At 45.2% G+C, this 12,594-nt stretch overlaps 1 protein-coding gene across 2 annotated transcripts in view; it reads left to right on the plus strand.

Moving 5' to 3' along the window:
- The window catches only part of MED20 (mediator complex subunit 20), a 17,672-nt gene extending 16,452 nt beyond the window's left edge, over window positions 1–1,220 (plus strand). For both annotated transcript variants that reach the window (XM_014587850.2, XM_027771907.1), the window contains exon 5: window positions 678–1,220. In XM_014587850.2, the coding sequence (XP_014443336.1) occupies window positions 678–805 (128 nt within the window). In that variant the 3' untranslated portion in view covers window positions 806–1,220. The remainder of the gene's footprint in view (window positions 1–677) is intronic.
- Window positions 1,221–12,594: the final 11,374 nt, after the last annotated feature.

Here is a 12,594-nt window from a genome sequence, read left to right on the forward strand (position 1 = left end):
TCATTTCTACTATGGTTGCCAGAAGCCCCCCCCCCTGCTCCAGTGAAAAACTAGGAGAGGGGGATGAGAGCACCAGAGAGCTGTACCGTTGGGCCGTGCCACTCTGGGAATGTCCGTCTTGGGATCGGAGCTCAGGCAGGGTATTCCCTGGGAGTCTTGTTTGGTCTCACGAGACTCACGGGCACGTGTCTGCCTACATGGTGTCTACCTGCCCGCCCACCCCACACATACTTTCTTTTCCTTCGCTGTATCTCAGCACTTTCTTGAGCTCTCCTTAATCTTCACCTAGTACAGCAGGGACTGCACAGTCCTGAGTTGATCAGATGAGGCCTAGGTCTGCATCTGGGTCTCGCCAGGAGGGCTGTGGGCTGGCACTACCCTTGGATGAGAATTTCAGGCACCTGTAGGAATGCTTCTGGGTGTGAATCCCTGGCATTTGGGTTGGATACATCTTGTAGACCAGTGCTGTGTTAGAAGGTACACGTCTTCAGCTCGGGGTTGGGGAGGATGGGAGCAGGGGCAGGAGGCACAAGAAAAGCAGACTTGTTCCTGCCCTTACTCACCGTCATTCTGCTCTTTCGGTCCCCAGGTGGAGTATGGCCCTTGTGTGGTGGCTAGTGACTGCTGGAGCCTGCTGCTCGAGTTCCTGCAGAGCTTCCTAGGCAGCCACACACCAGGCGCCCCTGCTGTGTTTGGGAACAGACACGACGTGGTCTACGGCCCAGCAGATACCATGGTCCAGTACATGGAGCTCTTCAACAAGATCCGCAAGCAGCAGCAGGTGCCTGTGGCTGGGATTCGCTAGTGCCCGGCAGCTGCCTGCTGCGCTCTCGCTGGGGTACTCCACAGGAGGAGTAGGTACTGCACTCTCAGGTCCCTGGACCCCACACGCTGTGGGGGCTTCTCTCCTTCGCTGGCTCCCAGTTGTGACTCCGGTTGAGGCCTGGACTCCCCTCCCCTGACCCTCACACGCAGCCTCTCCACAGCTGTTTTACCCCACACCTGACTGGATTTGGCCCATCTTTAAGAATGGTGGTTGTGGAGAATGGCGAAGTTTGGACCTTCCCTGCTTTAGGGGAAAAGGTAGGCCAGGACCGTCCTGACTAGCACTGGTGGTGAAGACGGTCTGTATCCCCAGCTGTTGAGGACTTGACCCACGCCCACAGGGGGCACCTGCGTTTTGTGTTCGGGCTGTGCTATAATAAAAGCCTCTTCCTTTACCTGCAGGGTGTGGATGTGGCTGGACCTCGGTCCTGCCGATGGGGTAGGGGAGACTCAACTTGTCTGGTGGCTGTTGTTTTCTGACCTGTTTGCCAAAACGATTTGTGAATGGCCTTTCTGTGGGTATTGTTTGAGGCCTCTGAACTCTCTTAATATCATTTTTTTGAATCATGAACTCAGAAACTCTTGTAAGAGGACAAAAATTACGTGGCTCTTACAGAAGTTTATTTCTGTCTCCTGTGATAGTCCTTAAATGGTCCAGGGCAGATTTAACTCTATGAGAGCATCAGGAAGTCGGTTTCCTTCCTCCTTGTTATTCAGGTACCTACAAGGTCACAGCAGACACAGCCCCTTGACATTCCGCTGGAGAGCGAGTGAGGAAAAAAACAGTGTCTTTTTTAGAAGATACGACCTTGAGTAGCTCAAATCACTGTGACCACGCTTTGGTGAAAGGGATGCCGAGATAACAGGTCTTACCTGGGTAGTCGTGTGCCCAGGTAAAACTCAGGGGATTCTGTGACCAAAAATGAAGAATGTGGGCACTGGGACCCAGGTCGCGGCCTCTGCTACACAGAGCTCAGTGGACATGCCCAGGGATCCTCTTGGCTATTATTTTGCAGTTAATGTCCCGGTAATCATGGCATTTGTTTATGAATTGGGTTGGGATAAGGGCTGACCCCCAGGACCAGTTTGAACTTAGTTGGATTAGTCAGACCAGGAAGTCAGTTCCAAATGCACCCCTCGCCCGAGTCTTAGCATCGAGGCCTCTCCAGGTCTCATGCATCCAGAGCTAACCAGTTGACCCTGGTACTTGCACTGTGCCTCGTGGCTCTTCCTCCTCATGTCCCTGTCTCATTTGAGCCTCCAAGCTACTTGTCTAACCTACAGAGCTTGCTTACCTCAGTCCTGCTACAGAAATGTTTAGCCAGGCTCATGCTGAGTTACAGAGAGATGGTTGTATGAAGATTGTTAATGGGTATGCTGTGGTGGTGTCGTCAAGGACACTGTCCTTCACCAAAGGCATCTAAAACACGGTTTTCAGATCTGAGTGCTCAGACCTACAGCTTCTGCAATAAGAATCAGTTCCTGGGGACCAGCAGTTGGCATAATGGCTATGTCGCTGGAGTCCCATGTAGTCGATTCAAGTCCCGGACCCGGTGGCTTAAACTCATGCTGGGCACGTGTACGTGTGTGCCCAAGATCCCAAGAGGAGACTGGAGGAGAAGGGATTGCAGCATGGCCATCCCCCCTGGGGGGTGATTTCTCGCTTTCTATCTCTCTGTCTGTCTGGCTAGCGCACGCGCCCTATAGCAAAAACCTCTCAAAAAAAAAAAAAAAAAAAGAATCCGCTCCTGGTCATGTTAACCTTCTAGCTTTGGCTGGCAGAAAGCTTAATTCAACTTATGACCACAGGACCCATTTCTCCTTCTTACTTCCCCTTTATGTTTATTTTGTCTTTGTCTTTTTTTTTTTTCTTTTAAGAAATTGAGGTATATTTTAGATATAATTTACAGAAATAAAATATATAGATCTTACATTTTTAGCCTTCTGATTTATATTTGATCCCATCCAGATTTATCTATTTGTATCTTTCTGTAGGCTGCCTCAAATCTTTTATGGAAGGAGAAAATATATAAGCAGGCTTGTGAATCTACTGTATTTCTGGAAATATACAGAAGTTGCGTATGGTAAATATGGGTTTGCTAGACTTAGGCATTATAAGGAGTGCCCTGTTTACTAAAAGCTAAAAAATTATAGAAAATCCCTATGCCTTTTAGTCATAGTCTTGGCCTATAAATTTCTAGCATTATTTTTATTCTTTTCCCTTATATTTGAGCACACCAGTTTTAAATCCAGAGAACCTGGATCAAGCTTTAAGAACTGCCCCATGGGTCCTTTTGTCCATTTTTGTCCTTTGTACCAATTAAAGGAAACTTATCACTAAACAAAGAAAAGCTGGTAATACATTTTTAAAATAATAAATGTAGCTCTGCTAGCAGAATTGCCAAAACTGAACTGGTGACTGGTAGGAAGGGCCCATGTGCATCCAGCCTTTTGTGTGAGTATGAACGGGGCTTTCAAGAGTAGTTTAGGAGTCCAGACTGTGGCACAGTGGTAGCCCCAAGAGGAATTGGGAAACTTAGGGCCCTGCCAACATAGACCTTGGTGGGACTTTTTGCCAGAGCCACAGGGAATCTGCTGACACTGCCTGTCAGTGTCAGCTGTGCAGGGCAGCTTTTGCATCCTTCTAGTTCTCTGTCCCTTAGATGGGGAGGTGGTGGCTCCTCAGCAGACCATGCAGGGTAGTGAGAGTGGAGTTAAGACCAAACTTCAGGCTCAAGATTCCTGGCTACCAGATGTGCCCGCGTGCAGCACCTGGACCTCTAAGGTGCCAGGTGATTTTAGGGGAATGTCGAAAACATTTTCATGCTAGTACTTGTGCCTTATTCCAGTGTGTGTGAAGAAAAGTTTAAGTAGCACTTTATTCCTTAGAAGGAGAGTAAAGTTTGTCTTTAAGAGTCCTTTTAAAGGAAACCTGTTCGGTTTTAGAACAGGTGCTGCATGCAGATGGCGAAATCTGGGAACGAAAGGCAAGCACAGGGACTTGGGGAATCACTGTAATCTGCTTTGTGTCTAGTCTATTTCCTGCATCTGCTGGTTCCTCCCGGCTATGCTTTCCCGCTCTCTCGTGTGCCCTGTTCCAGTGCTGCCCCCTGCTGGCTTTCCTTACGCATTGAACACGAAGCTGCACGTTTGCCACCCATCTGTTGGTGCTGCTCCACTGAAGGAAACACCGCTGACTGCTCCTCCTGCCACCTGATCTGCCCCAGCCCAATGTGGCCTGAGGCTTCAGGGTAAGGTGGTTAGGGAAATCTGTCACTACAGATCCTAGAGGGAAGGGCTTAGAAATTCCCATTTAAGGGGCAGTCAGGTGGCATGGTGGTTGAGTTGCTGGCCTTCCACGTCTGACCATGGTTCAAGTCCCAGATCTGGTGGCTTCACTCTCTTTGTCTCTGTCTCTTTTTAGTCAAATTAAAAAAATAATAAAATTGGGGCCAGCAGGTGGCGTGGTGGCTAAAGGCGATGAATTCCTACATGACTGACTGCAGTTTGAGTCCTGGACCTGGTAGCTTGCTTCTTCACTTTCCCTTTCTGTCTGCTCTAACTGCCTCTGTCTGGTCAAATTTAAAAATAATAATAATTAAATAAATAAATAAATAAATAAATAAATAATTCTTTAAAAACTAATAATAAAATTAAGTAATTCTTAAAGACATTCCCATTTAAGCATGTGCTCCAGGTATCAAAAGTTGAGACTGCTAAAAAATAAGTATATCGGAAGTCAAAGGGCTGGATATTTTGCGGTCACAGTAGATGTAGGCCTTGTTGGGACTATATATGGCATGCCCTTTTTTCACCACAGCCTCCTTCCTCACATGTGGCTGTCTGGTGCCTTAGCCTACCGGCCTCAGTCCTGGTTGTACATGGACTGGCTGAAACCAGACGTATGAAAAGTGTGGGTCTCTCCTGGGAGCGTGGTATCTTTGGCATGAAACACCCACTTAGCGGTGTAGCTCTTCCCCAGGGGGAGTCTCTGCTACGACGTAAAGCATTTTCAGATCAGTGTTTTCATTAGAAGGACCCTATAGGTCACCTAGTTTGACCATCATTCAATACTCAGTCTCCTTTACACTGTCCCTCCCAGAGGGCATGCGGCCTTGCCTTGGCCTTCTCTAGGGAACTTCCTTCCCTGTGTATTTAATTCTTTTCTCATTAACTCTGAGACAAAAAACAAAGCAAAACAAAATAAAACACACCTGTTCTTTCCTCCCCAGATCATGCAGACTGTATTATGTTTAATGAGGGAATTTGTTGGTTTTTGTGGCATATGAGAGGACTCTATATCAGAGGGTTTAAAAAAGAAATATATATATAATATTATATATCATAATTATAAAGAGAGAGAGACTATGTGTGCTTGCCAGAGAAAGACAGAAACAGGGAGAAAGACCCCTGCAATGGGGCATGGTCATGCTGCAGCCTCTTCTCCATTTCTCCGTCCTGTCAAGATTTGGAGCCTGCACACATGTACTTGGTATGCCTGTCAAGCTGCCAAGTCTAGGATTTGGACTACATAGTCAGCCATGTGGGATCTGGTTCCTTTAACCACTAGGCCATGGGGCTGGCCCTAAAGTAGGGCTTCTTAACATTACCAAAGGTTATCAGCTCCTCAGGGGAGCCTCAGGAGACCCAAGATGCTTTGAAACTAGACACAGTATTTTGTGTATGTGTGCAGTTTTTTGGGCAAATGGGATTTAATAGGTTTCGTTAGAATGTCTCAACTATCTGTCATCCAAAAGTGTCTCTAAAGGGAAACGGCACAGAGAGAAATTGAAGCAGGTTTGAGACAGGTCCAGCTGGCTCTCTGTGAGCAAGATCTCCCCTTGCATTCTGGACCCCACATCTGGGTTCCTGGACTGGGGGTTTTCCTCATTTTACATTCAGTCTTTGAGGCTTTCAGACAGTTTCTGGGCAGATGGACTGCATTCATGCTTTTCTCTCTCCTGTAGGTTTCCCCTTTCCCTTTTAGAAAGGGTAGAAGGAAATACGAAGCTCTCTTTATAGACTTCTTTGTGGCCTCAGAGGTACTGTCTTATGACCCACTCCATGGGACCTGAAAACTGTTCATAGAATTTTGCATAACAAGTATATGTTTTCGTCTTTCAAAATGAGGTAATCGATAAGGCAGAATAATAGTTGCTCATTTCTGTGATGAAATTAGTGAAAAGAACTTGTCAGCTGGGGCCAGCAGGTAGCATGGTGGTTAAGGTGCTGCATTGCCACAGAGCTGAACAGAGTTCGAGTCCTGGACTTGAAAATTATGCCAGGCATGTGTGCGTGCATGCTCCAAATCCCAAAAGAATGGAGGAGAAGGGATTGTGGCATGGCCATCCTCCCTGGGGTGATTTCTCACTTCCCAGTGAGCTTATACACCCTATGACAAAAATTTAAAAGAAAAAAAAATTCTTGAACTTTCATATAAGAAAGGCAAGGCTGGGGTATGGAGGTGACAGTTGTTCTGAAGCTGCCTGCTAAAGGGAAGGGGACACTGCTTTAGTGGACAGATTGGGTGTTAGCCACAGTACTGTCCGAATTTGCGTCTGTCCAGTGGGCACAGTGATACCACTTTACGTGCTGCGTAGGGTTGCCGAGAGGCTCAAAGGAGAACCGATGTGCTCTGGAGGCAAGGAGCTGCCGTGATGCTCTTGCTTCTCTTCAGTGGTGCTGAAGGTAACTGGTGTTTAACTAGGATGTTTAAGAAGGGAGTCTAGGGGCTGACAGGTGGCTTGCTGGTTAAGGAGCTGGACTCCCATGTGGGTGACCATAGTTTGAGTCCCAGACCTGGCAGCTTGCTTTGCTTTCTGGCTTTCCTCCTCTCTGGCCAAATTAAAAAAAAAAAAAAAAAAAAAAAACATACTGAATGGAATTAAATGAATAAATAACTCTTAAAAAGAGTAGAGCCTATGGGGTCATTACTACTTAGTAGCAAGTTATAATTCTCTCTCAGTGCAAAGGGTGCTTTTGTAACAGAATGTGTACTGTGGAGAGATGGTATTTATTGTGCAGGTGTGTTTTTTGTAACAAGATCAAAGAGCAGTTGTATGGATCATCTCTGGAATATGGAAATACGTCTTTAATACTTACTCATAGTGATGAGATTTTACTTGTTCCTCTACACCCTAAGAAAAAAAGTACCTTAAGAAAAAAATGACCCTTTTATGTGTAACAAATCCATTCCCTATTTTCCCCTCAGCCCCTAAGCCTTAGTTGTCCCTGTCTATGAATTGTTATTGTCATACAGTACGTATTATGTTAGCACTTAGTTTTGTTTGGTATTCCTGATTCTGATTTCCATTCCTATTGATGAGCCCCCTAAACTCTTTTTTTTTTTTTTTTTCGTTTTTGTTATAGGGCACATGCACTCACCATAAAGACAGAGAGAGACAGAGAGATAGAAAGCGAGAAATCACCCCCTAGGTGGGATGGCCATGTTGCAATCGCTTCTCCTCCATTCTCCTCTCAGGATCTTGGGCACGCACACACACAATGTTTAAGCCACCGGGTCCAGGACTCGAACCGTGGTCGGCTATGCGGGAGTTCAGCGATATAGCCATTACGCCAACTGCTGGCCCTGAGCCCCCTAAACTCTTAACTCTAAAGCTACAATAAAACCTTTTTGATAGCTATCGCAAATATCCTTTCTGTATTTAAATGATTTAAAATAGCCTTTTTCTATTCTTTCTGCTTCCATGTAATTCATGATTCTCAAACCTTTTTGTCTCAAGACCCCTTAATGTTCTTAAAAAATAATGAGGGGGACCAGCAGTTGGCGTAACGGCTACATCTCTAGACTCCCATGTAGTCAACTGCGGTTCGAGTCCTGGACCCGGTGGCTTAAACTCACGCCGGGTGCGTGTGTGTGAGTTCCCAAAATCCTGCGAGGAGAATGGAGAAGAGGAGATTGGGGCATGGTCGTCCTCCCTGGGAGGAAGGAGTGATTTCTCACTTTTCCTCTCAGTCTCTCTCTGGCAATTGCACACAATCTATAGAAAACACACACACACACACACACACACAACAAAACCAACCTTAAAAACAAGAGAGAGGATCCCCAAGGTCTTTTGTTTATGTAGGTTATACCAACTGATATTTAATGCGGATGAGCTGGAGACTCAGAATATCCCAAGGACAACCATTGCCAACAAATTCATTGCCTCTGTCTGTCCCCCTCTAAAGTAATAAAACCAATCTGAGACCTTAAGCTGAATACCCTGCTTATCTGACCCTTTCTTCCTGAAAACAAACATCTTCCTGATGGGTTTCTTCCTCCTAATAGGGTTCTTCTCCCTAGTAGAATACCCTTAGCATACTAAAACTGTCCCTCCCTAAACTCCCTGGTAAAATACTGTGCTGGGTCAAAGACTATGCTAGTGCTCGATCCCCACAGGGGGTGGGGTTGGGGGTGAGGGGGTTGAGAGGGGCAGAAATTCAAAGTGTTAACTCCTCCGTGCCAGGTGTAATTAAAGAATTCTCTTTTCTCTTTGGAGTGTTGTGTTTTCATCCGTTGGCCATCTGTTTTTCAGCAACTTTTTTTTTTGGAGAGGTTTCTGCTGTAGGGTGCGTGCGCTCGCCAGAAAGACAGAAAGAGACAGAGGTGGAAGCGAGAAATCCCCTCCCAGGGGGACTGGCCACACCACAATCCCTTCTCCATTCTCCTCTCGGGATCTTGCACACGCACACACACACACCTGGCATGAGTTGAACACACTGGGTTTGGGACTAGAACCGTGGTCAAGTACGTGGGAGTCCAGCGGCATAGCCATTATGCCAACTGCTGGTCCCAGTTGATACTTATCTTATTAAAACTTATAAAAAATTAAAATATTGGGCCTAGGTGGTGTGGTGGTTAAGGGCGCTGGACTTCCACATGGCTGACAACAGTTTGAGTCCCAGACCTGGCACTTGCTTTCTCACTTCCCATCTTTCTCTCTCTCTCTGCCCCCATCTGATCAAATTAAAATAAAATAAATAGTTAAATAAAAATTCTTTTAAAATTAAAATATTTATTGATTCATTTAAAGGTAAGCAGTAAGCCCTTCACACGTTAACATAAATAAAATATTTTTAATGAAAACAACTGTTTTTCCAAACAATAGTTAGTGAGAATAGAATTATTTAATATTTTTTTCCGGAATGTCTAGCATAATAGAAAACAGTTTGGGTTTTCATACCTGCTTTTGCATTTATTATGTTGCAATATGTTGTTTTGGTTGAAGAATATGAAGAAAATCCAATTTCTCACAGATGTGTATTTGGAAAAGGGGAGGGGGCATGTTAATAAAATCTTCTCAGATATTTGTGGATATTCTTTAATAACTACATCAATACTCCACTAAAGGCTAGTTGTAATATGGAATCTCAAAGTATAACAGTGAACTTTTCATATTCTGTTCTATTAATACTCATTGATTTATTTTGCACTTTGAATGAATCTTTTACTGATGTGTGATTTTATAGCAGGAAGCATTGGACATTTGGAAAACACTGCAGATCTTCTAAATGACACATTTCACTATACAATGTAAAAAAACATTGTCAGTATTACTACCAGTCTTATTAGGAAAGTTTTGGGAAGCTATCAAACTTGTGGCAGCAGATACAGATTTCAAAAGTTTAAGGTTTGCTTGAAAGCTTCAATTTTATCATTGCTGTTAGGCTCAACTTTGTTTTCAGGAAAATGTCTGCCAGATACCCAGTGAGGGCCAGCCTGTCCTGTGGTGGTTAGAGCAGCCGGATCCCACATGGTCCTGGACCTAGAGGCTTGAGAAACACTCCAGGGGAAGAGACAGCAGTTGGCATAATGGCTATGTTGCGGGACTCCCATGTAGTTGGACGCAGTTTGAGTCCTGGACCCGGTGGCTTAAACTCACACTGGGCGCGCATGCTTGTGTGCCCAAGATTCTGGGAGGAAGATGGAGAAGAAGAGATTGCGGTGTGGCCATACTCCCTGTGGGGGTGATTTCTTGCTTTCTGTCTCTCTCTCTCTCTCTCTCTGTCTTTCTGGCAAGCACAGGTGCCCTATAGCAAAAACCTCCAAAAAAAAAAAAAATGTATCCAAGAAACACTCCAAGAACATGTGTGTTAGTGTCCAAAATCCCAAGAGGAGGAGAAATGGAGAAGGGATTGTGGCATGACTATCCCTCATGGAGGGTGCTTTCTCACTTTCTCTCTCTCTCTCTCTCTCTGTCTCTCTTCAGTGAGCACAGGTCCCCTCTACCAAAAAATTAAACAGTGAATACCTGTAATTTATCTGTTAGCTTTTCTTACAAGTAAAAATGATGTCCTATGAAGAAAGCTGTTAATTCAGCTCAAAAATAAAAAATTGCACGTGATGTTCCTCAAGATGAACATTGTACTTAGAAGTACTTTCTGTAGCTATGCATCTATTTAATCACAGAGTAGTAGTATTAAAAAAATTAAAACAAATGTTTAGCATTTCATCAAAGACTTTAAATGAAATTGGCATTTATTTTTTACTGTAGCAGTGACAAATACCTTTACTGGTAATACAGTTTGGTGCCACTGTTTTGATTTGTGCTAAGGCAGCAGCAGTTTCATCTGGTACTTCTTTTTTTTTTTTTTTTAACAATTATTTTAACTCTGTTTATTTACTTTAATTTGACCAGAGAAAGAGAAAGTGAGAAAGCTAGCTGCCAAGTCCGGGACTCAAACTGCGGCTGGCCATGTGGGAGTCCAGCGCCCTTAACTACCATGCCTCTTACTTTTGTATCATTACTGCAAATGTCATCAAACTGACAAAGGCAGATAATGTCTTATGAAAATAGTTTTGATCTCAGAGATCAAAGGGTCTCGGGAATTGCTAGCGCTTCTCAGGCCACACTTTGGAAGAATCACTGATCTAATACATGCTCTCAGCACTGAGACTCGTTCCTTCCTGGATTGCTACTCTGAGCACATCCCTTCCATCAGAAGTTCCAAGTGGCTTCCTTAAAGCTTCACTCAACATAAGCACCTTTTAGAGAACTAATACTGAATAAGATACATAGTCTTTCCAAGACTTTTTGAGGACTGAAGAGTAAGGGCAAAAGACAGATGATTAAGGACTTACAATGAAAGAATTCCTTGAAGAGAAATAGGTGTATTTTTTTTTTTAAAAGGTTTTGGCCATAAGGCGTGTACACTTGACAGAGAAAGTGAGAAATCACCCCCCTCTTCTCCAGTCTCCTCTTGGGATTGTGGGCATGCATGCACATTTGCCCAAGTGTGATTTTCAAGCCACTGGGTTGAAGACTTAAATCACAGCCGGCCATGCCAGAGTTCAGCTCCAGCGTCTTAACCTCCACACAACCTGCTGGCCTGGAAGAGAAATATGTTAAAGGCAGTAGACAAGAAAGGGAGTGCTAAATATTAGATCTCATGAAGCTTTTCCACATGACAAATTCTGACCAAATCAAGCAACTCTGTGTCCTTTCCTTCTGTCAAGTGTCTTAAAAACAGTCACGTGGAGGTGGGGGGAATCCGCATTTGTGGGCAGCAGAGTGCATAGTGGTTACATCACGGGACTCCCACATTGGCGGACTAAGGTTCAAGTCCCAGGCCCAGTGGCTTGAAAGTGGTGCCTGGTGCCTGTGCCTATGTGCACAGGATCCCAGGAGGAGAATGGAGAAGGGATTGCTCTCTCTCCAGTGAGAGTGCACGTCCTAAGTCAAAAACTGAAAAAATACACATTTCATGGCCCTTAGAATCCTTTAACAGTTAACTGTGCTTGGCCCCAGGCCTTGTAGTTCCCTCTCAAAAAGAAATTTTATATATGGTTATATTTCTTTGGCTTTTGTGCTTCCCTATTTTATTCACACGTGTGTACACGCCGTGGGCCATGATAGCTGATGATGGACATGTTCCTTTCTTTTACTCGTCCTCATATTAAATCTAAGTTTTTACCTGCATAGCCGTGTGCTGGGTGTTGTACCGTACGGTCTTATTTTGGGTTTCCTGATGGTTTCCATACCATTCCTCTAGAAGTCCTCACGGTCACTGCCAACTTAAGGCTAGTTTATTTCCCAAACTCCAGGATTTGCTGAACAACTCGGGTTCACAGCAGCGATCTTCTTCTTTGGGATTTCCATAAAACAGCTGAATTCCTCCTGGGTCATCATTAGTAGCAAAAGTCAGACTCCTGCTTGCCCATCTGGGAACCAGTAGTAACTTTCCCAAACGCTGCTTCTGGAAGCCCCAGGATTCGCTTCTTCAAGCGAAAGGCACCGTTAGAAATAAAAGTATTAAAAGAACAAGAAACTAATATACAGGTGGGATAACGAAACAAGTTTTGCTCCTTCTCAGTGGATAGAGAAGTTAAAGGTGAGCCAAAAAGAATACGGGAGAACTGTAAAGTAATTCCTTTACTGTTCCCGGGACGAAGGCTGGGGAGAAGTGGGCGGAGATGGGCTTAGGAGAGTCTGGCCCTTTAAGGAGGAGGGACAGACCTAAGACTCTGTACCTTTAAGAGTCTCTTTGTCTGGAAACCTTCTTATTTACGCTCCTGTGCTTCAACCAAACTTCCACTGGCGATTCACAACGCCGTTCTACGCCACCTCCTCTTACCCCAGGCTCAAATCGGCCGCGCGTTTGTGGCTGACCCTAAACTTTGCGCCCGCGGCGCGAACCCTCGGAGACGCAGTCGGTGCCGGGGTCGGGGCCCAGCGCTGCGCCGTTGGCGCAATGCGGGGCCGGGGGGCGGGGCCCCGGCGGGCGGGCCCATGGGGCGGCCGGGGGCGGGGGCCGGTCGGGCGG

The sequence above is a fragment of the Tupaia chinensis genome, unplaced genomic scaffold (genome assembly GCF_000334495.1).
Source record: "Tupaia chinensis unplaced genomic scaffold, TupChi_1.0 Scaffold000238_1, whole genome shotgun sequence".
NCBI classification, from domain to species: Eukaryota; Metazoa; Chordata; class Mammalia; order Scandentia; family Tupaiidae; genus Tupaia; species Tupaia belangeri.